Genomic DNA, 22,695 nt, shown 5'->3' with positions numbered 1-22,695 from the left:
AGTGATCTCTGTCTGTCTGGACTCATTATTTCCTCCTCTGCTCCCTGCTCTCTCTCATCCTTTCTCCCTCACTCTTATGGCTTTAATGCCACTGTATCAGACACCTCCACCACGCCATAAGCAGATTGGGAGTCAGCAGGTGTGTGACCATGTGTGTGTGTGTGTGTGTGTGTGTGTGTGTGTGTGTGAGTGTGTGTGAGTGTATGTTTGGGGGGGATGGGTGGCATCACCATTGCCATAGGAACGAAAGCATATAAAAAAAACAACACAGTAATTGTTCCGTTTCCATGGTAACGAGCTACACAACATAAAAACCTAAGAGATACTTTGTGTCTGCACAAAAAATAAAAAAAAAGTTCTATTTAACCCTGCAGTAAAAACACAAATAGGTTGTAACAGTTGCACGTTTCTCTTATAAAAAAAAAATCATTCAAGCTTGAAAACATCCCAAAACTGAGGGAACAATCACACCAGTACCATAATATTAGTATGCACCGAGCAACTCTAATTCTTCTTTTTCTGATATAAAGACATCACAGAACAGAACCTGTGTAAACACTTGTAACATGTTGAATTCCTAGAAATCCTTCTCCACTCACATCGTCGTTTCTCTGCATCGTAGCGGCGCGGAACGGTGAGAGGCGGGGCCGAAAAAGGGGGCTTGGAGCGGGTCGTGAGGGCGGTGCAAAAGAGGGGGGAAAGCAAAGAGAAAGAGAGAAAGAGAGAGAGACGGTCCCCAGTTTGAAAGCCGGTAATTAGTGGCAGATGAACGGAAGCTCCGCTATACCACCGGAGCAACGCGGAGAGGAGAGGGTGGATGACAGCCTTCTGCCGCAGAGAAAAAAAGCCCAAATTAGGTTGATTTCACACGCAGCTATACCGGCATTCCCACTGCATGCACAACGCCTCACCTTATCCTATCTTGCGACTCTCACCTACCTACACACCCACCCACCTCGACCACCCATCCGGCTGTGTGCTGACTTGGTGATGTAGGGTGGAGCTGGACGCATGGACAGCCGGCAGGATAATATCTCGGTCTGAGTGCGTCTTAGATGATCTCCGTCATCACCGGGTCGGTACCCCCGCTCTCCTCTTTAGGTATGTACAGCCTGGCTTTGGTATAGTGCAACTGCAACGTGTGTTCAGCGCACGCTGCGAACAGAACTACTAGACAGTTTGGGGGGAGACGCTTAACAAGTCTAATTATGAGATCACTTGGGCTCTGCGATTTTTCTCTTGCGCACAGAGCCCTGCAGTTTGCAGAAGGCGCGGAACGCAGCGGGGTACTGACTATTAAATTTAAAGTAGAGCTGGCGATATAATTTCTGAACGCAAAGCAGAGAAATGCTGGCTCATTTTGCAGCCTTCTGTCCTTTGCGTTATTCCAGCGGATGAGAGAACCCCGGCAAAGGGGCGCCCCTGTGACCGGAGGAGGGTTGGATTCTCCCCGGCTGGTGACCTCCTGCTCCGGGGGACAAATCCTCCCACCACCGGGCATCACCTCCTCTACCCCGGACAAAAACCCACGGAGCCCACCGATGCGTCCGGCAGCCCCTGATGCTCGGCAGTGCTCCGGGGCTTTCCGGTCGGTGGGAGAGGCTCGAGCCGCGGCCGCGCGCTAGGATGCTGCGCCAGGTGTTGCACGCGGGCCTGAGGACCTCGTTCCACGCGCTGGGTCGGTTCGTGGCGAGCCACCCGGTCTTCTTCGCCTCGGCGCCCGTGCTCCTCTCCATCTTGCTGGGTTCCAGCTTTAGCCGGTACCGCGTGGAAGAGGACGTGGAGAGCCTGCTCGCGCCCAAGCACAGCCTGGCCAAGATAGAGGGCAACCTCGTGGACAGCCTGTTCCCAGTGAACCGCTCCAAGCACGCGCTCTACTCTGACCTGCAGACTCCGGGCCGCTATGGGCGCGTGATCATCACCACCCGAAAGGGGAGCGTGCTGGATCCGGTTCATCTGGACGCCATACTAAAGGTACGCACGTGCACACATGGCACAAACTCTGAACTCATTTCTTTAGTAATTGTGAATTTCAGCTGACAAGCAGTCTGATATATAAAATAAAATACATGTAAAAGTATCTTTAAAGTATTTTCACGATTAATAAAGAAATGATAAAAACACAAATAAGGCGAAGAAGCAGATAAACACGTACACGAGTGTCTGCTGAAGAAACAGGCTTCAACTAGTAGGTGCCAAGATTGAAATGGACGGAATGTGAGCCGACCTATAACCTTTGAATGGTCATTTTTAGAGTTCGAGAGCACATATAGGCCTACCCACCCACAAGGATTTAAGAACTCCGCGAGGCACCTGTGGCGAAATGCCAAGCAAAAACACACAGCACTTGAAAAGTACAGCATTTGACAAGTTAGCTACTGTGCCCTTTAAATCATGGTGTATATATCAGAAAACGAGGTGCATCTACAGCTTTAAAAACAAGCTCTCATTCAGAAACACAAAGAGGTGAAGGTCAGTATCTGTAGGCTGCCTCACTCCTCGCTCTCCGTGACTGATATTCATTAACTGGAGTCTTATTTCAAATCACCCTGACAGCCTTTTGAGGTTATAAAGCAGGGTATCTTAATCACATGTTAACTGGAGCTTAGAGGTCTCTATGTTGGTACACCTAAATGGTGTTATGAGTATCAGCCTGACACCCCTAGAGCAATTAGTTTAATGATTTCATGAAGTTATTAGGCCGCAATCAGAGCTTGCTGACTCATATGCTGGACAGGCTGAGCTTTGCTGAGGAGATTGAGTTTGTGAGAGCTCCATCCATGCATGCTTTTCTGTGTATGTGTTTATCAAAGAATGTTATTGTGACCCACTTTACATACATGCAGAATTCAGCGTTGGTCCACAGAGGACTGCCACAGTTAGAGAGCTCAGAGCTGTGCATCTTTTGCTGCCAACGGGCAGCGAGTGAGAAACAGGTTGGTGCATAAAAGAGAGTGCTGTAAAAGGGTAAATCCATTGTTACATAATCTTACAGTGTTGCATATCATCCGTGAGGTTCAAGACTGTAATTTTCCTTTTCCTGTGTCTTTGCTTGCTCTTGGCTTGCCCTCAGCATATGAGTTCTTGCATTTTCCCAGAAGCTTTTTTGCATCCCTTTGGGTCTGAACTTGTTGCATGTAGTAAGTTAAAGCATGCGTCGGTGGAGAGAGCGATATCAGCAAGAGCGAGAGAAAGAACTAGACGGGATTTCCACTTGCAGTAAGAGTAAGATTTCTGAGTCACACCCATTGACTGCATCTGCTGAAGTATTTAATCTGTAGTTGGTAAATAAACTGATTCACTACAGCTCGCTCTTTTTTGAGGTGGTTTTCATCCTTTGTGGGAAAATGTTCAGTGTTCAAACAACCCGTACTTTACTGTTATATGATACTGCATGTTGTTTTTGAAAAGACAAAGCAAATATACACCATCATTTCACTGCACGGGCACACGTGTGAGCCAACACCATGGTCAAGAAATTTCTTAGCAACTGTTTACTGGAAGTATATTATTATGGATATAGACTTGGTTCCCAGAGGATACACAGCGCTGTGTTAATTGTGTTTTTCTTTTTTAATCTTTTTCCACCAGCAGGTTAAAGTCTCTATTTATCGAGTAAAAATTTGAATTTCTCTCGAGGCATTTTCTGTTTAAGTCAAATGTTATTATTTAGAACAAATCTCTGCTCTACAGTTCTCCTAACATGGCTCTAGTGTGGTTTTAGAGCCCAACCAATGTATCCATTTTCTTTACTGTTTATCCAGTCTCTTAGAGACTGGTCAGCAATCCCCTGGAAACCTCTGGTCGCTACGGGAAAACAGTGACTGGTTGGCGAGTGGTTACTGGATGTCAGTGAGTGAAATCAGTTGCAAAGAGGGTTCTGCGCAGTGACCTCCTTGTGATTGATTTAGTCCCTAGCAGATTACTGGAATTGCCTGTAGTTTGCATGGAAGACTGCAAGCACTTGCTAACTTACCATAAAGTGGTAGTAATGTTTGGAGAAAGTAATCAGAATCAGCATACTTTATTAATCCCAAAGGAAATTATGTGGATTACAGTTGCTCCAATACAGTAACAGTAATAGACTAAACTATTTAAACAATACAATCTGTTACAGATTTACAAATTTAAGAAATAGCACTAATATATACAATCACTCAATAATAAATATCAAGGATTAACAGATATTAACAGCACTGGCTTCACTTGCTCAACTTTTACTTTGAGGTTGAATGGTCTCCATTTCCAGTTTGGGTCACACTTTTTACAGTTTCACAACTACTTAGAGAGTGATTGGCAAGCGTTTGCAGAAAAGTCGATGTCTTCCATGCAAACTAGGTGACTGCTGCTTTCTGCTAGCAACCAAAGCGCTCACAAAGAGATTTTCAATACAGTAGCATTTACCTTTTTGTATACCAATGTCACATAACAATAGCAAGCACCCTCCTGCAACCACTCATCAAGTGGTCTGAGAATACTGGTCTCTAAATCTTCGTGATTGGGTCTTTAACAGTAAATTTCAAAGGGATTGCTACCAACCTCCAACAACCACTTGCAACAGGTTAGGGATACTCATTCTTTCTCCTAGCGACCAGTGGTTACCTGGTTGCTGACACCCAGTCTCTAGTTCTGTGTGACTGGGGCTTTAAGTTTACAGGAGGGCTGCAGGATATCTCAGTTTTCACGCAGCAAAAAGCAGATACCCCTTTATAGGTTGGCACAAAACACACAGTCTCACACCTATCACATATAGTAGCATCACAGGTGGTTTTGCAAAGTTTCTAACTAGTCCATAAAATATGTTGCTGGAAAGTTGATAAACAGTTATCCCCATCAAACATCTTCATATATGTCGATGTTGGATTTTTTTAACACAATAAAAGATTCCCAGCCATCTACAAAAATTAATTATTGTTTATAGTCTTGTTTTAGGAATATTTTTTCTTTAACTCTCACCACCAGCTAGTTAGTGATCCACAGAGAATATAAATCTGAAATAATATTCACATTTTAAAACAGGGTCCCTTTGGTTTCTTTAATATAACAACCATGATAAGACTTTATTATCCCACAGAGAAATTTGCTTGGATGCATAATGCATAAACACACTTCATACACCTACATACACAGTAGCTGTTTCATGAATTTTATATTGAGGATGATTACTAAAAACCCTTCTTGAATAATCAAAAGAAAACAATCGACTCTGTGTTGATAGAGCATGGTATAACTGCATGCAAGTGGAAGTGAAGTTAACGTTCAATTGTAGTGTTCAACTATTAAAGAGTAGGCATCTGAAGTTAGTGTACGTGCTTGAGGCACCTACAGCAGGAATTTTAAGTCTCTGCCATGAAGCTGTCGACAATAATGATGACAGCGTGGAAGAATTTGGCAGTAAAAGTTTATTTTACAATAAATCTTAGGACAGGTTGCTGCAGGACAGTAACTTTTAAACCAAAAATAATTTTCAGGAGACATTCCTGCAGAATCACACTCCCTTTCTTAAGCCAATGCAGCACTCTGAGGTAGGAGAAAGCTTTGCTCGTGTTCACCATGGCAGAGACTGGCATCAGGCCTGTTGCTTAGTAACCAGCACCGTGGATGCTGGCACTGTTGTCCTCTCGCCATAGAAACGGAGGAGTACTCTGAGACAACTATTATTTCTCTTTTGAGTAATATATAAACACATACACACACACACACACACACACACACATACACATTTCCCCAAATTTCTTTCCCTAGTAGTCGCACAAACAGGAACACAAAGTAGGTGAATGAGTCGCTGACACTCAGTTTGTGTGCTGCGTAGTGAAACTTTTCACTGTTCCCACAGTTTATCCAGGAAAGCCACCGTTAAGCTGAGCAAATAAAGCTCTTTCTCTCTTTGTTTTGTCTGCTCGTAGCTCCACAGACGGATCTACCAGATGCAGGTAACCGTGCCAGCAACAGGCTTCAACAGTTTCAACTACTCCTTCTCCAACCTTTGCCTTCTTGATGACAAGAATGTCTGCATCATCGATGACATCATCCGCGCCATGGAGGAGATCCAGTCAGCTCGCAACTCCAATCGCTCCGTGCCGGTCCTGAGGTACCCCATCACACAGCTGGCAGATGGGCGGCAAGCGTACATTGGCCACCAGATGGGTGGTGTGCAGGGCTGGGGTCCTGGGGGGGCGATGCGAGCTCAGGGAATGGGAGTGAGGGGAGAAGGTGTCCGATCTGCCAGGGCGCTGCAGCTCACCTACTACCTCCAAGCCCCAGGCGGCCTGATGGACCGGGTGGCCAGCCAGTGGGAAAAGGCCTTCTGTGCTGAGTTGCAGCACTTTGCAGAGTTGCACCCAAAGTTGGGCCTCTACCCTTCTACTTCATCTTCTCTGAGGACAGACTTCCAGTTCTCCTCAGTGCTGGCACGTCGCCCCCTGTTGGCCAGCCTGGGAGTGTGTGGGGTGCTTGTCGTCCTTTGCTGCTCCATGAGGGACTGTGTGAGGTCCAAACCCTGGCTGGGACTGCTAGCTCTGCTGTCCATCACTCTATCAGGCCTTACTGCTGCTGGGATACTCAACCTGACTGGGGCCACCTACAACTCCACGTACTTGGGGATCCCTTTCGTCATGCTTGGTAGGTTTAACTCTGATATATTTGCTTTCGAAATAACAAATAATATCACAAAGTATATTTTACCTTTTGGGTGTTTATGAAATAATTTTCCCATTTATCTGGAACTGACCTTTATGTATAGGACGTTTTCAAAGAGTAACTGATGCTAATCCATGGCAGGTGGGAGCCGCACAGAACATTGGCATTGCTTTTCCTTCGCAGTTTGCTTGCCTGTACCTTGCAGCCTGCTTTTTCAGTACCTGTTGTAATAGATTTTTCAGATGTCTGCCTCAGGCTGAATGCCATTTCAGAGTAGACAGGTCTTCAAAATGACTGACAAGTGGTGGGGCATGAACTTGACTTACTGATAGAGAAGATGATGGTAGCAACAACATGTTTTTTGACGAATGGCAAAAACTAAAACTAAAGGTTCAAAAAAGTTTTAAGTTGTAGCTGAAGCAGTCTTGAATGAGTTGTGAGATGGAACAGGAAGTTATTTTACATGCCAGCAAGACCTCTGACTTTAACAACATTGACTTAACTCACCATATAGGTCTTTATTCACCACTTTGCTTTTAATCATTAGTTGTTAATAAACTCTGGCTCTCTTACAGAGTGTGTCTTTTGTGTGTCTTTCCCTCTGCTCTCTTCTTTTCTACTCACCCCAACTAGTCATGACAGACTGCTACTCCCTAACCCCGGTTCTGACAGAGCCACACACAGATACATACACACATATGTAATAACATTTTAGTCACATTGTATATAACATTGTACACAGGCTATCTTCTAGATCTTCAAAGTGAAGCCCATGCCTTAAACCTGCAGTTTTTTTAATGGCCAGCAGGAGGCGCCCCCTATTTTTGCAGAAACAAGTCTGGTTGTGTAGAAGTCTACAGGAAAATAACCCTACTGTTCACCTGATATGTGATCACAGTGAACACTTTCCTGATTAGTGCATGAGCGTTTCAAGTCTTGTTTATTACAAGATGTCTTTTGTCTAAATTGGGGGGCTGGAGCCTATCCCAGCTGTCTTAGGGCGAGAGGCGGGGCACACCCTGGATAGGTCGAAAATGGTAGCCAGTGGTAAAAATGCCCAGCTTTTCCTTTAAATACAACTTTACTTTGGATACCAGTCGGTGATCACATCTTTGTAATTAAACCTGGTACAATTTAAGTTTATATTCTGTGAAGAGGCATTGCTGTGCTTTGTTTATGTCGCATCAAATTTCGTACAGCTGAAATGAAGACACTTTTAAAACTGCTTGTGCAACAACACTGCTTAATGTAATAAGGTGGTTATATATAATATCAATAAAAATGCCACATTCTAGTGATGGAAGGAAAAACATTTACACTGCAATTTATAACCCTCTGTAAGTGTCCAAAGAGCTTAAAGTTGATTAAGGGGGCAGCCCCAACATGCAATTGATTTTGGAAGCCAGTGAAAATACTGATTTACAGGTAGTATAAAACTTGGGTATTAATGTAATTATATATATATATAATTTAAGGATAAATACTTCTTTGGGGTATTGCTAAAAACAACTACTAATATTAACAGACATTTTGTTTAACTGGAAATTTTAAAGACATACAAGCATATTTTTAATTTGGCGATGACTTTTCCACATGCATTCATAACATTGTTGTAAATGGGGTTGCACAGTAGTATTTATCCTACTGTGTATTTCCTAAAGTGAAAAAATCAATCAGCAGTTTAACAAACCTCTGCTACTGATCAGTGACTATTTCAGCTGCATAATTGGATTGCCTCTGCATTCCTAATTATGCAGCACCTTGCATGTGGAAAGGGCCAATAAAGTTGTATCAGTGTTTGAGCATTCATTTGTGTTGCATTTGGCACTAAATTAATTAAGTAAATTCGTTTATTTGGTTGGGCAGGGATAAGATATAGAGAAGGAACAAAGAGAAAGTGGGCGAGGAAAGGCTGCTGTCAGGCTTAGAACAACTGCAGAGTGAACAGAAAGTACAGGGAAACAGACAGAGAGGATGAAATATGAAATATCACTCCAAATGCAGGCTGAGATAAGGATTCTCTTAGCAGAAAATGAAGTTAAACTGTAGTTAGAAGGAAGACAGGCAGGCAGGGAGAAGGATCTTCTCAGAATGCAAGTGGGCAGACAGAAAAAGGTGGGAGGACAGCGTGAGCCGAGAGAGAAAGCTTTGTTACAGGGAAAGATTGGATTTGGAGTAAGGAAGAATGCTGTATTTTCGTAATATCTTAAAAATGACAGAGATTTGTGTCTTTCTCTTTTAAAATCAATCACAAGAGATGTTTCACATTGTGCTCGCTAATTTAAAAAGTTGCACATTGACGGGATAATGACTTTGTGCCATTAACTCACCAGGTGTGTGATTGTGTAGCAATGAGGGTAAATTGTTACCGGTAAAGGATAATTCTGGTCTGCTTCAGCCTGCCATTACTGTCACTGCTGTGGCTCTGTGGGTGTTGCTAACTTTGCACTTTTCACCTCCGTTGTGGAGCTTTGGGGAGTTACGCCTAACAGAAACGGCGCAGTGTACAGTACATCAGTGTGACAAGTGCGAGCTTCCTGCAGTGTTTAAAACTGAGATTTTTAACAGAAACGCAGAAAGTAAATGCAGTAATCCAAATTTTCCTGGTGACCCAATCACCACGCGGATTAATTTGGACCCCAGTTATTTATTTATTTATTTTTTTTTTTTTTTTTTTTTGGGGGGGGACGACTGATAACTGATGGACCATTTTAGTCATTTTTTTATAGAAAATATCACAGTTGTACTTTTCTCATGAGTTAATTTGAGGCCTTCTTCTGTTTTATAAAGCTGCCAGCTAAGGATTTTTCATGTTTGAACAGTTGGTCAGATGCACAAATATGTTTCCTAGAGCTCTAGGAAAATTTCAGACATTTTATAGAAGAGTTTGACTGATATATTTGTTGACCAATTGTTAGGGTACTTGGGTCATTGAAGTTTTGCATGATTACTGAACTTTGATTTTGTCATTATTTATCATTTCTAATATTTTGGGTTCTATGTTAGAGTTTTTAGTCTTCTGGTTTCTGTCTGTGTTCAATAGTTGCTCTGTTTCCCCTGTCAGCTGTATCCCCTTGTCAACTGGATACAGCTCTCATAATACAGTCTCTGTGTTATGTTTCCTGTTTTACTTTGAAAGTCCGTGTCTCATGTCAGTGTTTTTAGTTTTGCTTCCCTTGTCTCAATAGGCTTGATTTGTCCCAGCTGTGTTTCCCTCCTGTCTCCCATTCCCTGATTGCTCCCTCTGTGTATTTAAACCCTGCGTTTTCCTTGGTCTGTGTTGCTATTTCTCTCATTCCATACTGTGTGTTCTGTCTGCCAGTCTGTTTTGTTATTTTGTTGTGTTTAGCAATAAGTCAGTGTTGAGTGTACTTTTTCACCTCTTTAAGTCTGTACTTTGGCTGCACCATTCCTGCCTTCACACAGTACATGACACCAATATTGGCCTACCGTACATACTATAACTGCAGCTATGTCGAAAGTTTTGTTTATTTTACAGACAATGCAGGGAAAAAAGTAGTATAGTACAAGTAGGACAAATACTTCATATCAACTGTCAAGCACAGTATGGTGATTTGACCTGGTTTTGCAGTTGACCATGAACTCATCTGTTTTCCAGAGAATTCTGGAGTCAAATGTGAGGTCATCAATGCAAGAGCAAACTTGGCGCAAACTTGGTCAGGCACCAGGGCAATGATCCCAAGCAGAATAGCTGAAAAAGAAAAGAATCAAGGTGTTGCGGTGGTCCATATTACATCCAGACCTCAACCTTAATGAAATGCTGTGGCAGAACCTTAAGAGAGCTGCCAGAGAGAATAAACTGAAGCATTGTTGCAGAGAAAAGTGGACATAAATTACTCCACAATGATGTCAGAGACTAATAAAGTCCTAAAGAAATTATTGCTGTTTCACAGGAAAACTCGTAAAACCAAGCTGCTCTTAAATTCCCCATATTTATTTTTATTTTGTAATTTAACTAAAACAATCATCCCCACATTCAGTCAGTCCACTTACAATCATTAGCAACATTAATTGATATGTATAAATCAAATTAATGGATCATTTAGTTTATAAGAGAATGTCATATAAGCACCTCATAAGATAATCTGTTGCCTTTATTTGTTTTACAGTATTGTAAGTTGTGTATTTTTCACATATTTATTTAGACAGTTGGCAGATATTTAAAAAAAAAAAGCCTCCCTGAGCTTCAGGAAAATGTTACACATTTTATTATTTATTCATTTGAGCGGTTCTTTTTCCAGTGTGAAATGACTGTACAGCATACATCTGTTTGGTTAGTTTGGATTTTGTCCAATAATTGACCATACATAAATGCTCAAATACATACATAGACTCCCACAAATATTTGGCTAAATGACTCTTAGCAAGTTGCATCTTGACCAGATGCTTTTAGTAGCCATCAACAAGCTTCAGGCATAATACTCGCTGGATATTTGACTGGATATTTCTTGGCAGAATTGGTGGAGTTCATGTAAATTAGTTGTTTTCCCAAAGTTTTTAGTGTAACCCACAGATTTTCAATAGGGTTGAGCTCAGTGCTGGGGGAGGCTATTTTAGAAGCTTACCATTAGCCTGATTTATCAATTTCAAAGCCAGTTTAGATATGTGTTTGGGGTCATTGTCCAGTTGGAACATCCAGTTGTGTCAAAGGTTCAACCATATAGCTGTTGATATGAAGAATTTGCAGGTAGTCCTGCTTCATCATTCCCATCCACATTCTATAATGTACCAGTATCACTGCCAGCAAAACAGCCCCAGAACATGATGCTCCCACCACCATGCTTAATAGCTAACAGTGCTCTTAGGTTTATAAGCCTCACCTTTACGCCTCCGAATATTCCTCTTTTCATTGTAGCCAAATAGCTTAATTTACAGTGGTATGCAAAAGTTTGGGCACCCCTGATAATTTTCATGATTTTCCTTCATAAATCATTGGTTGTTTGGATCAGCAATTTCATTTTATCCTTTAAAACCAATCGGAGCGGGCACGCTCCGTTTTGCGTAACTATTTTTAAATCCCTGTAGGACTGCAACCACGTAAGCTAGCGCAATAATTTTTTTTGCATATGAAACCGGAGGAGTTGTACTTACATCTTATGCCATCAGCTTGTCCTAGGTCACGGTTTCCTTCCACATATAGCTTTGCAAAAATTGCATAAAAAGCACTTGCAGCAACAAAAACATAATATTCCAGAAACACGCTTTGCCGATCCGATCAGCTGTTCATAACACTTCCTACGTTGGAATAGACGTCAGTGCGAACTATTGCATATCTGCCATTACCTGCCTGAAACCGGAATTGATGTCATTTTCACGGAAAAATGTCATTTTCTCGGGGCCTTATAAGCCTACCCTGGTGTTTTTAAAAGTCATGTTTGACTTTATGACTTTCTGTATCGTTTCTGGGATGCTTAGAACTCAAATTGCACCGCTGGAAATAGTTTATTTTGATGCAAATGCTGTTTTTTTGCAAATTTAAATTATAATTTTTTTTTTCGTTTTTCCTGCAGTATATAAAAATTGGTGTATCTCAAAAATAAAACTATGAAGACACTCAAAATAAATTTCCTGTTGTTGGAAAATATTTTGTGCAACTTTTTTGTATTTATAGTTTTGAGGGATAAACCTCTTAAATTTCTCTAACTAGAAATATATGTTAAAAAAACCCAAAAACGATTTTCAATATTTTTGAGGTTTATTGCACTTTTTTGCAATTTGTGTAGTTATTATGCACTTAATTCATGCATATTGTTAAAGTTTGGGCTATAATGCTTGTATTGATGTATAGCAACTTGAAATGCTCCCAAAAATGGCACTACAGCATGTAAAAATATAAAGATAAGCTCTGGCGGACTTGGTTCTATGGTAGGGCTTAAAGGGTTAAATATATCATGTAGCAGATGAACACAATGATATTTGAGAAGTGAAATGAAGCACAGAAAGTGTGCAATAGTTACTTAAACTAAATTAGGCAGGTGTATAAATTTGGGCACTCTTGTCGTTTTATTGATTTGAATACCTTTAGCACCAATTTTTGGAACATAAAATTTGTTTGGTAAGCTCATTGACCCTTGACCTACATAAACAGGTGAATCCAGTCATGAGAAAGGGTATTTAGGGTGGCCATTTGCAAGTTTTTCTCCTCTTTGCGTCTTCTCTCAAGAGTGGCTACATGGGAGCCTCAAAACAACTCTCAAAGACCTGAAAACAAAGATTGTTCAACATCATGGTTTAGGGGAAGTATAGAAAAAGCGATCTCAGAGATTTCAGCTGTCAGTTTCCACTGTAAGGAACATATTGAGGAAATGGAAGACCACAGGCACAGTTCTAGTTAAGGCCAGAAGTGACAGGTCAAGGAAAATCTTAGATAAGCAGAGGCAAAGGATGGTGAGAACAATCATAGTCAACCCACAGACCAACTCCAAAGACCTGCAACATCATCTTACTGCAGATGGTGTCACTGTGCATCATTCAACTATTAAGCGAACTTTGCACAAGGAGATGCTGTATGGGAGAGTAATGCAGAAGAAGCCATTCTTGTGCACATGCCACAAACAGAGTCGTTTGAGGTATGCTAAAGCACATTTGGACAAGCAAGCTTAATTTTGGAATAAGGTGCTGTGGACTGATGAAACTAAAATTGATCTTGTTAAAGTTGAGGGTCGCATGGATTCCAGTCAGTATCAGCAGATTCTTGAGAACAACGCTCAAGAATCAGTCACAAAGTTGAAGTTGGGCCGGGGCTGGATATTTCAACAAGACAACGACCGTAAACACTGCTCAAAATCTACTTAGGCATTCATGCAGAAGAACAAGTACAACGTTGTGGAATGGCCATCTCAGTCCCCAGATCTGAATATTATTGAAGATCTATGATGTAACTTAAAGCGGGCTGTCCATGCTCGGAAACCATCAAACCTGACTGAACTGGAGATGTTTTGTAAAGACGAAAGGTCCAAAATACCTTCAACCAGAATCCAGACTCTCATTGGAAGCTATAGGAAGTGTTTGGAGGCTGTTACTTCTGAAAGGGAGGATCTACTAAATGTTGATGTAATTTTTCTATTGGGGTGCCCACATTTATGCACCTGCCTAATTTAGTTTAAGTAACTATTGCACACTTTCTGTAAATCCTATAAATTTCATTTTGCTTCTCAAATATCATTGTGTTCATCTGCTACATGATATATTTAAATGAAATTGCTGATCCAAACAACCAACGATTTATGAAAGAAAATCATGAAACTTATCAAGGTTGCCCAAACATTTTGCATACCACTGTATGTCTCATTTGACTATAAAACATTTGGCTCGTCCATATAGGCAGCTGGAATTTTTAGTTGAGGTTGAAGGTCTACATTTTGGAGCAAGGGCTTCTTCCTTTTTGGTAACTTCTTAGTCCATGGTGATATAAAAGTTGTGTCATGGTTCACTTTGTGGCAGCCAAGAGGAAGGACCCAAATGCAGCTTTATTTGCCGGAAAAACACGAACAGCAAATGCAGGAAACAAAACATAAAACTAGAAGCAAGGAAACACAGACTCTGAAACTAGGTAACTAGAAACTAAGCACTGACGGGAAGTATAATGGGAATCAGGAGCACGGATACTACACACAGCATTAGAGGGTACGACGTGACAACAAGCAGGGGAAGACAGGACTAAAATGCACGAAACACGAAACCAAAACCTACTCACATGGAAAAATTGGTATGACCCGGATCTGGCCCACACAATGTGCTTACACATGGCCCACGTACTGCAAAGAATGACGGCCCTTTGGTGTCCCAGATCAGGTTTGCCAGAGGTAATCCACACATGGGCTAGCACAAGGCCAGTTGCAGACACACTGCTGGCCCTGTGCTGGCCCAGAACAGTTTCAGCTCTGGCCCCAGATGTCAGCCTAATGTGTACCTTAATCAAGCCATGTAATAACAACATGTGCCGGAACATAACAGTGCAAAAGTAACATGACGAAACTCTGTTCAGACAGTGAATGGACTGATTCTTATATAGCACTTTTCTACTCTCCCGGATTACTCGAAGTGCTCTACACAACATGCCGCATTCACTCAATCACACACTTTCTCTAAACTGAGTGCTTCCTAACTACATTCATACGCATTCACACTCTTGGCATGCAGACTGGAGGAGCCAGGGATCGAAATGTGTACACTCACAAACCTGTCAAATCTGCATTTGAAACATTGGCTACCATAACAGTATAGTATTGTAACATAGCATTTGGATCTTCTAACTAAAGTAGGAGAATAAGAACATAAATAGTGCCATCATTGTCAGACCTGGCCCACATCTGGATGACATACACCCTGCCATGACAACAGTCAGTCAGAAGTGCCAGCTTGATGCCGGATCTGGGCCATACCTGTTTTCTATGAGCCTGGGCCACATAAACCAAACCACAATCGGGCCAGATGTGGCATGCCATCGCATAAACAGTGCCCTCTATGCCAGCCCTGACCCATAACTGGATGACATACACCCTGCCATGACAACAGTCAGTCAGAAGTGCCAGCTTGATGCCGGATCTGGGCCACACCTGTTTTCTCTGAGCCTGGGCCACATAAACCAAACTTGAGGGAAGAAGAACAACTTTAATAATTGACCAACGCGTTTCAGCTTGTGGCCTTCATCAGGGTCATAGTAAAACATTGTAAAGAATTGCTTAAATACAAGACAGGAAACAGAAAAAAATTCAAATTAACCAGTCAAAACTTCTTAGATAGGTCAGCTGACATATAATAGGTAGGTATTGGTTAATTGGTTAAGTCCCGCCCAAGTAAATACTGGGCTAGATCATTAATGATGAGGAGGAGGGGGGGGGGGGGGGGGGGGAGTGACATAACCCCCATATGTCTGAAAATAGCACATGCATGAGATGAATAAGAAGGATACTATAAATATACACACAGATTTAATTAAAAAAAAAAAAAGGTCTGTAATGGTAAAAGCACGTTAGAATTAGAAAACAAGATTACATCATCACATGGGAACACATTTGTTAAAAGATCCTTATTTATGTCTCTAAAATGTAAAGTCTCTAAAAATTAGACTTAAAATGTAGACTTAAGATGAGATGTCTAGAACGCTACTCCTTCTTTGGCTGAAATAACAAGATTACTTGAATAAACATTACTCATGTGAGAGTAATTTAACTGATAAAATTAGGATAAAAAAATAATAAAATAATAAAAATACAATTTTTAAAAAAAGGTGTAGTTCATAAAAACTCATTGATAGAAAAATCCTCATTCATACCTCTGGGGTGCAGACTCTTAAAACGGAATATCCAAAATGCTTCTCTTTTTTTCCGGATAAAATTTATATTGCCACCTCTTTGGTTTAGTTTAATAGCTTCAATGCCTAGGAAAAATAATGGTGAATTTGGATGTTTATCATTGAAGTGTCTTGCAACAGGGCTGGTTAAATCATTCCTCTTGATCGAACTTCTGTGTTCATTAATTTGATCTTTAAGAGGGCGGGATGTTTCTCCTATATATATTTTATTGCATGGGCACTGTATCATGTAGATTACATTTTTAGTTCTGCATGTGATAAGGCCCTTTATGGCAATGGTTTTGTCACCTATAGGGTCTTTGAATGATTTGACATTTTTGGTGTATTGACAATTAATGCATGCCCCACACTTGAAATTACCATGTAGGTTATGGGTTATCAGGGTTTTATCTGGAGTAATAGGGTCCTGGCAAGCTCTAACAAGCCTATCTTTAATATTCCTTCCTCTCCTGTAGGTTATCATTGGTGGTTCTTTAAAGGTACCTAATAAGTTTGGGTCATTCTGAAGAATATGCCAATGTTTTAGAATTATTTCTTTAATTGTTCTGGTTTTTGGCGTAAAGGTTGTGCAGAAGATAAGGTTAGGTTTATGTTTTGGAGATTTCTTGGTTGTTAAATAGACATCCCTACTTACTGAACTCCAAACCTTTTACCATTACAGACCTTTTTTTTTTTTTTTTTTAAATTAAATCTGTGTGTATATTTATAGTATCCTTCTTATTCATTTCATGCATGTGTTATTTTCAGACATATGGGGGTTATGTCACCCCCCCTCCTCATCATTAATGATCTAGCCCAGTATTTACTTGGGCGGGACTTAACCAATTAACCAATACCTACCTATTATATGTCAGCTGACTTATCTATGAAGTTTTGACTGGTTAATTTGAATTTTTTTCTGTTTCCTGTCTTGTATATAAGCAATGCTTTACAATGTTTTACTATGACCCTGATGAAGGCCACAAGCCGAAACGCGTTGGTCAATTATTAAAGTTGTTCTTCTTCCCTCAAGTGTTGCTGGAGTTCCTGCTTTTTGAATTCTTTCATCCTCTCCATGCACCTTGGAAGCAGGTGAAGTTGTGCCAGAATTTTTGCTGCCACATAAACCAAACCACAGTCGGGCCAGATGTGGCATGCCATCACATAGACAGTGCCCTCTACGCCAGGCCTGGCCCATATGTGGATGACATACCACTTACCATAGAAAATACTAAAGAACTAAGGAGCTAGGAATACTTGAGACAGAAACCAAAACCAAGAGACTAGCAAAGACAAATCATGAAATCAAGGATAAATAATATAAAACAGAAAACACTGGGTCACCGTCCCAGGAGCGTGACAACTTGCTTCACTGTGGTCAGTGACACGGGTGTCCAGCAGCCATGGCAGGCTTGAGTCTTGGTGGTTCCTGATTGTTCCTGAACAACAACCAGTTTCCTCTCATCTGGGTGTAACAATTTACATCTTCTTCTAGATCTTGGGAAAGTGTTGATAAATCCAACTAACTTGTCGTTACCTACAATTGCTGGAGCTGATTATTTTGAAATCTTCAGTTGTTTCTCCATGTCTCAAAGGGACCTTGGCAATTTATGCAGATCTATAGTTCTCCTTCTTAGATCTTCACTGAGATCCTTAGACTTACCTATTGTTATGACTATTGGTCAAACAAATCATTCATCATGCTGACAAAGAGAAACTACCAGTTGTGGTAAATCATAATCACTAATGAGAAGTTAATAAGCTTTGGCTAAAAGAAGGTTAAAAGACAATGAAGAATGTGCAGTACCGCTTATTTAAAGATTAAAACGTGCATGCATATATCTGAGCCTGTATGTATACTTTTTACCCTTCGTGGATTAGAGAAATTCCAACACAAACCCAAAATTATGCACCCAATTCTCATGTTTTAAATTCTTAGGAGTTCAAAATCAACATGACATTCACGACTATGATGAGTATAAGTAAACTTCCGAACACAACTCTACATACATACAGTATATCCCCCAAGGATCACCAGCAGCACTACTTCACTTGTTAAGATCGCTTGTTAAGATTTTTTATTTTCTTCTGCCTGTTTGCTCCATTTTTGCCATAGTTAACAAACTGACAAAGACTTTTCAATATCTGAAAAAAACCCGTTTTGCAACACAGTAGTCGTATCAAGGGCAGACATAGTTTCAGGAAAAAGAAACATCTTCTATGTTCCTCTAAGTGCTTCTATATATGTGTGTGTGTCTGCTTGTGTGCCTGTCTCATGCTGGTAAATATCCTTGCACAAGTGCTGTCTCCAGCCTCTCTTTTTTGCTCTCATCTTGTCTCTGCAACATTAACCTCTGCACCTCTTTTCTCCGTCATCCTCTGTGTAATTCCCTCTCACACATCGCAGATCTGCAGACTTTCTCTGTACTCCACGCCCACGCCTCAAGTGTTGGTACAATGCGCCTCTGCTTAGGTGTTAAGTGTTTCGCCATGCTGAGGTCACTGGAGAGGGGGGGTGATGGTGGTAGCGGTGGGGTGTACATGTGTTACTGGTGACTCACGGATGCTATGGCAACCACAGAAGGAAAAAAAAACCCTTAAAAACCATCTGCTGCACCTAAATCAATGTGTATGCGCAGCACGTGAGACTGGACAAGCACAAATTCATGCAAATGGGCACTAATTTGCTTTAGTGAATCGACAATGATTCATTTCTTTCACTTATCATGTGAAAATCGTGCTGTTGTTTTAAGACTATTAGTCTCTATATTGTTAGGCCTAATGGCTCTAAGGTGTATTTGCTACTGCAGGAGCAATGGCGCTTCTGGTATTTCTCACGTTGGGCATGAGAAAACGGCATTTTCACAACGTCTTACATCTGTCATTTCATGTATCTCCACTTCAAATGGGATTTTGGTGTGACCTCATACAGAGAGGGAATATTCAGAAGCACTATTGCACTACCTTGTGCAACACTGTGATTTGATGAAATGAATAAACTGAAGCAACAAGGCTGAAAGATCCCCAGTTTGAGACTGGGAGGAGACACAAATCCCTGGGAGATTCTTATATGGTTTTGACCCCTTGAAGAGAGAGAAGAGAGGAGCTTTATTTTTAAGCTTAGATACAAGAAAATATTTGTCTTTAATACAGGCGATGTCTAGCATCCCAGTAAATTACCTTGGTTTTCTGCTAAGGGAACCATGAATTAAAAACAAAGAGGTTGGAGTTTGGAAAACAGAGAGCTAAGTATCCTCTGGTGAACTGTGAAGGTTCTTCAGATAAGTCAAGAGACATCATTTGCAGCAAATGAATAAAATAACTAACTAATAAATAAATAACTAATAAACTAAAATAGTTAATTTATTAAAAATAAATAATTAGAATCTAATTTGTTAATTAATTAAATTATGGATTAAAAAAAACCCCCAAACATATTATTTATTCTTAATTTTCAGATTTGCTTTTTATCCGCAATTGTCTCAGTCTAATCAGATTGGAGGCTTACTTGTGGTTCTTGGGGCATTTAAATGTAGAAAGTGAGGCATAGCCTTCAGCTTTCAGGCCAGCTTTGGAACCAGCTACCAGTTTCCTGTGATTCACTGAACATTTCTTTACTCATCTCTTTTCTTTTTCTGTATGTTTATACCTGACTACTGTTTTTAATCATTGACAATTATTAAAGTTTTACTCTCTAGTTTCTATATAAGAAACAAGCCAAATAGAGCAGAAATAACAAAGTTCTGCTAAAGTAAATTTTTCTGGCTAAGTAAGTATGATATTATTACAATCTGTTTTAAATTTGTTGGTCTAATACAATATTAATTCTCATTGCTGCTCTATTTGTCCTCAGGTCATGGGCTCTTCGGCTCCTTTGAGATGCTGTCATCGTGGAGACGAACCCGTGAGGACCAGCATGTGAAAGAGCGTGTTGCAAGCGTCTTCGAGGATGTTATGTTGCGTTTCTCTGGCTCCACCATGATCCACCTGATGACCTTGGGCCTGGCCGCCTCCCCGCTCACCAACATGGAAGCCGTCCGGCTCTTCTGCCGCACTGCTGCTCTGGCCGTTACCATCAGCTATGTTTACATGTTGTCCTTCTACAGTTCCTGTCTGGTGTTTACAGGCTACCTGGAGACCGGGTACAGACATGGCTGCTTCTGCCGGCGAGTCCCCAAACCGGACCGTCTGGACTCTAAACCGGCTTGGTACAGGTGTTTAATGTACACTCGTTACCAGGAGGAGACCCAAGTGACGAATCCTCCACAAGGGATTGGTCACACTCACACACCAAACCCTGACCTTACTCACACGCACACACACCCTCACCCGCATACAACTAACAACCCCGCTGTTCGTGGACATGCTCATGTTACTAACTCCACTCACCCACACCCTCACCCACACCCTCACCCACATTCCACAGCAAGCATGGACCCTCATCCTCAGGACTCCCACCTTTTGTTGGGCTGTGTGCGGCGTTGCTATGGAGACTGGATCACTAACACTTATGTTAAACCCTTTGTGGTTCTGCTGTATCTGGTTTACATCTCTTTTGGATTGATGGGATTCCTACAGGTGAGACACCTGGTGATTTCTCTTTTACAGGATTATAAAGTCTTTATTTGTGGCATGTAATAAAAATGTTTGTGTCGTCAACAGGTGACCCAGGGTTCTGACCCCAGCGCACTGGTTGCAATGGACACCGCAACAGTATTGTACACCCGAGCCCAGCAGCGTTACTTCAGCTCATACTCTCCTGTGATTGGATTCTACATTTATGAAAGTGCCCCTTACTGGAATGCCTCAGTGCAGCGGGATCTGCTGGAATATGCCAAAGGCTTCCAGAGAATAAGCTGGCTGGAAGCTTACCTGAACTACCTGTCAGATCGCAACCAGTCCACCAGCCAGCCGCGGGAAAATTTCACCCGCACGCTGCGCCATGCCTTTCTCCGTGAGCCGCAGTTTGCTCACTTTGCGGATGACATTATATTTGCAGAGCGCGGCCAGGGGGAAGAGCCTGATGTGGCAGCTTCTCGCATCTTCTTGGTTGCCAAAACAACGGAGAACAAGCGCGAGGAGATGTCAGTGCTGCTGGACACGCTGCGACGCCTGTCACTGACCTCACGAGTCCGCTTCTTAATCTTTAACCCTTCTTTCGTCTACCTGGACCGCTATGCTGCAGCAGTCAGCTCCCCACTTAGACACTCACTGCTGGCGGTGCTCTTCCTGTTGGGTCTCTCCTCTCTGGCTGTTGTGGAGCCCCTGGTGTCTGTGTGGCTGGGCCTCACCCTGCTCTCTGTCCAGTTTGGTGTCCTGGGCTTCATGACTTTATGGGGTGTAGAGCTGGATTGCATGTCTGTGCTATGTTTGATCTCAGCTTTGGGGCACTCAGCAGACTGCAGCGGCCCCCTCCTCTGTGGCTTTGCTGCAGGTCGGGGTGAAAGCAGGACTCGCTGGGTGAGAGTGGCACTGGAGAGACACGGTGTTCCCTCTTTACAGACGCTCATCTGTTATGGTGCTGCCCTGGTACCCGTTGGCTCCATACGCTCCAACCTCACACGCACACTATTTCGCTGCCTCACCCTGACGGCCGCTTGCTCGGCCCTGCACACGCTGGCATTCCTGCCCACACTCCTCACCTTTCTGCCCCCCTCCAAGAGCCGGGGCCATGGACCTGGAGGGGAAGGACAGAGACAGGAGGTGGAGTGTGTTGAAATGAATGACAGCACCAGAGTTGTCGACCAGATCACCACCGTCTGAGCATGGGATGAGAAGAGAGGAAGACAGGTTTCTAGTGCACATGTTACCTGCTTGTTGCTAGTGCTGTGTGGCATGTGAATGAGGCGTTTCCTAAAAAGCTAATGAGACATTAAATTTAATCCAGGTTGTGATGTAATCACAGAGGAAGTGCCACACTTTTCACCAAAACTTGCTTTAGATTCAGTCACTTTGTTTGGCTACTGCTGTCTGTTCACCATATCAAGTTGCACAACTACAGTGACATGAGGCAATCATCTGTATGACTCGAGTATTTCTACTTTATTGCTGGAAAAATAAAGACAAAATAAAAAAATCAAGATCTTAGCATTGTGATTTGTAATATATCATCTTGTGGAAATATTAGCATTTAACAAAAGTCCCCTTGTATGGGAGTTTTTTCTCTTTTATTTTTACTCTAATTTGCTCATTTTCAGCTCAAAATTTCTAATTCTATTCCTGCTAGTGGAGCTTCACATGATCTACTTTTTCAAAATAATTTTATCTTATTCTGGGTTTTATTGCAGCCTCTCTGTACAACCCTTATCTACAACAAGCCATTTTGGTATGATCCCCTTCCATTTAAGTCAACGTTCTTTTGACTGGCTGCCCATGTGGAGCTGTAAGCCCACAATGCCGTGGTCATTACTCAAGAAAAATTATGTATTAAAAGTAATGCAGTATGTTACTTCAATACTTGACCAACCCTATATTATGACAAAGCATGTAATAGACACACTGGTCCACTATGTCCATTTCACGCTTTGCCCCTTCAAAGCATGAAATGGACAATCATGCAGAAGTTGCAGTACCAGAAGAGGAAGATAATATATTTAAAGCAGTACAATCCAGTGTTGTTCTATGTCACAAACAATTAAGCTAGGTGGCTAAAATGTATTTACATGTAAATGTGTTTATGATGAACTGAATGCAATGTCTTTTTAAACGCTTTCCTGTGATTATTTTAATGTTGGCTTGAA

General features: G+C 41.7%; 1 protein-coding gene across 1 annotated transcript; it reads left to right on the top strand.

The window, feature by feature from the left end:
• The first annotated feature begins 745 nt into the window (after positions 1-745).
• On the top strand, positions 746-21,983 carry ptchd1 (patched domain containing 1). Its single transcript, XM_063483721.1, has 5 exons — positions 746-1,101; positions 1,392-1,974; positions 5,907-6,621; positions 19,809-20,533; positions 20,618-21,983. The coding sequence occupies exons 2-5, from the start codon at positions 1,561-1,563 to the stop codon at positions 21,716-21,718; spliced, it is 2,955 nt and encodes a 984-aa protein (XP_063339791.1). The 5' UTR covers positions 746-1,101; positions 1,392-1,560; the 3' UTR covers positions 21,719-21,983.
• The last annotated feature ends 712 nt before the right edge of the window (positions 21,984-22,695 follow it).

Source organism: Pelmatolapia mariae, linkage group LG9 (genome assembly GCF_036321145.2).
Source record: "Pelmatolapia mariae isolate MD_Pm_ZW linkage group LG9, Pm_UMD_F_2, whole genome shotgun sequence".
In the NCBI taxonomy this organism is placed as follows: Eukaryota; Metazoa; Chordata; class Actinopteri; order Cichliformes; family Cichlidae; genus Pelmatolapia; species Pelmatolapia mariae.
This window is presented reverse-complemented; position numbering and strand designations above follow the sequence as displayed.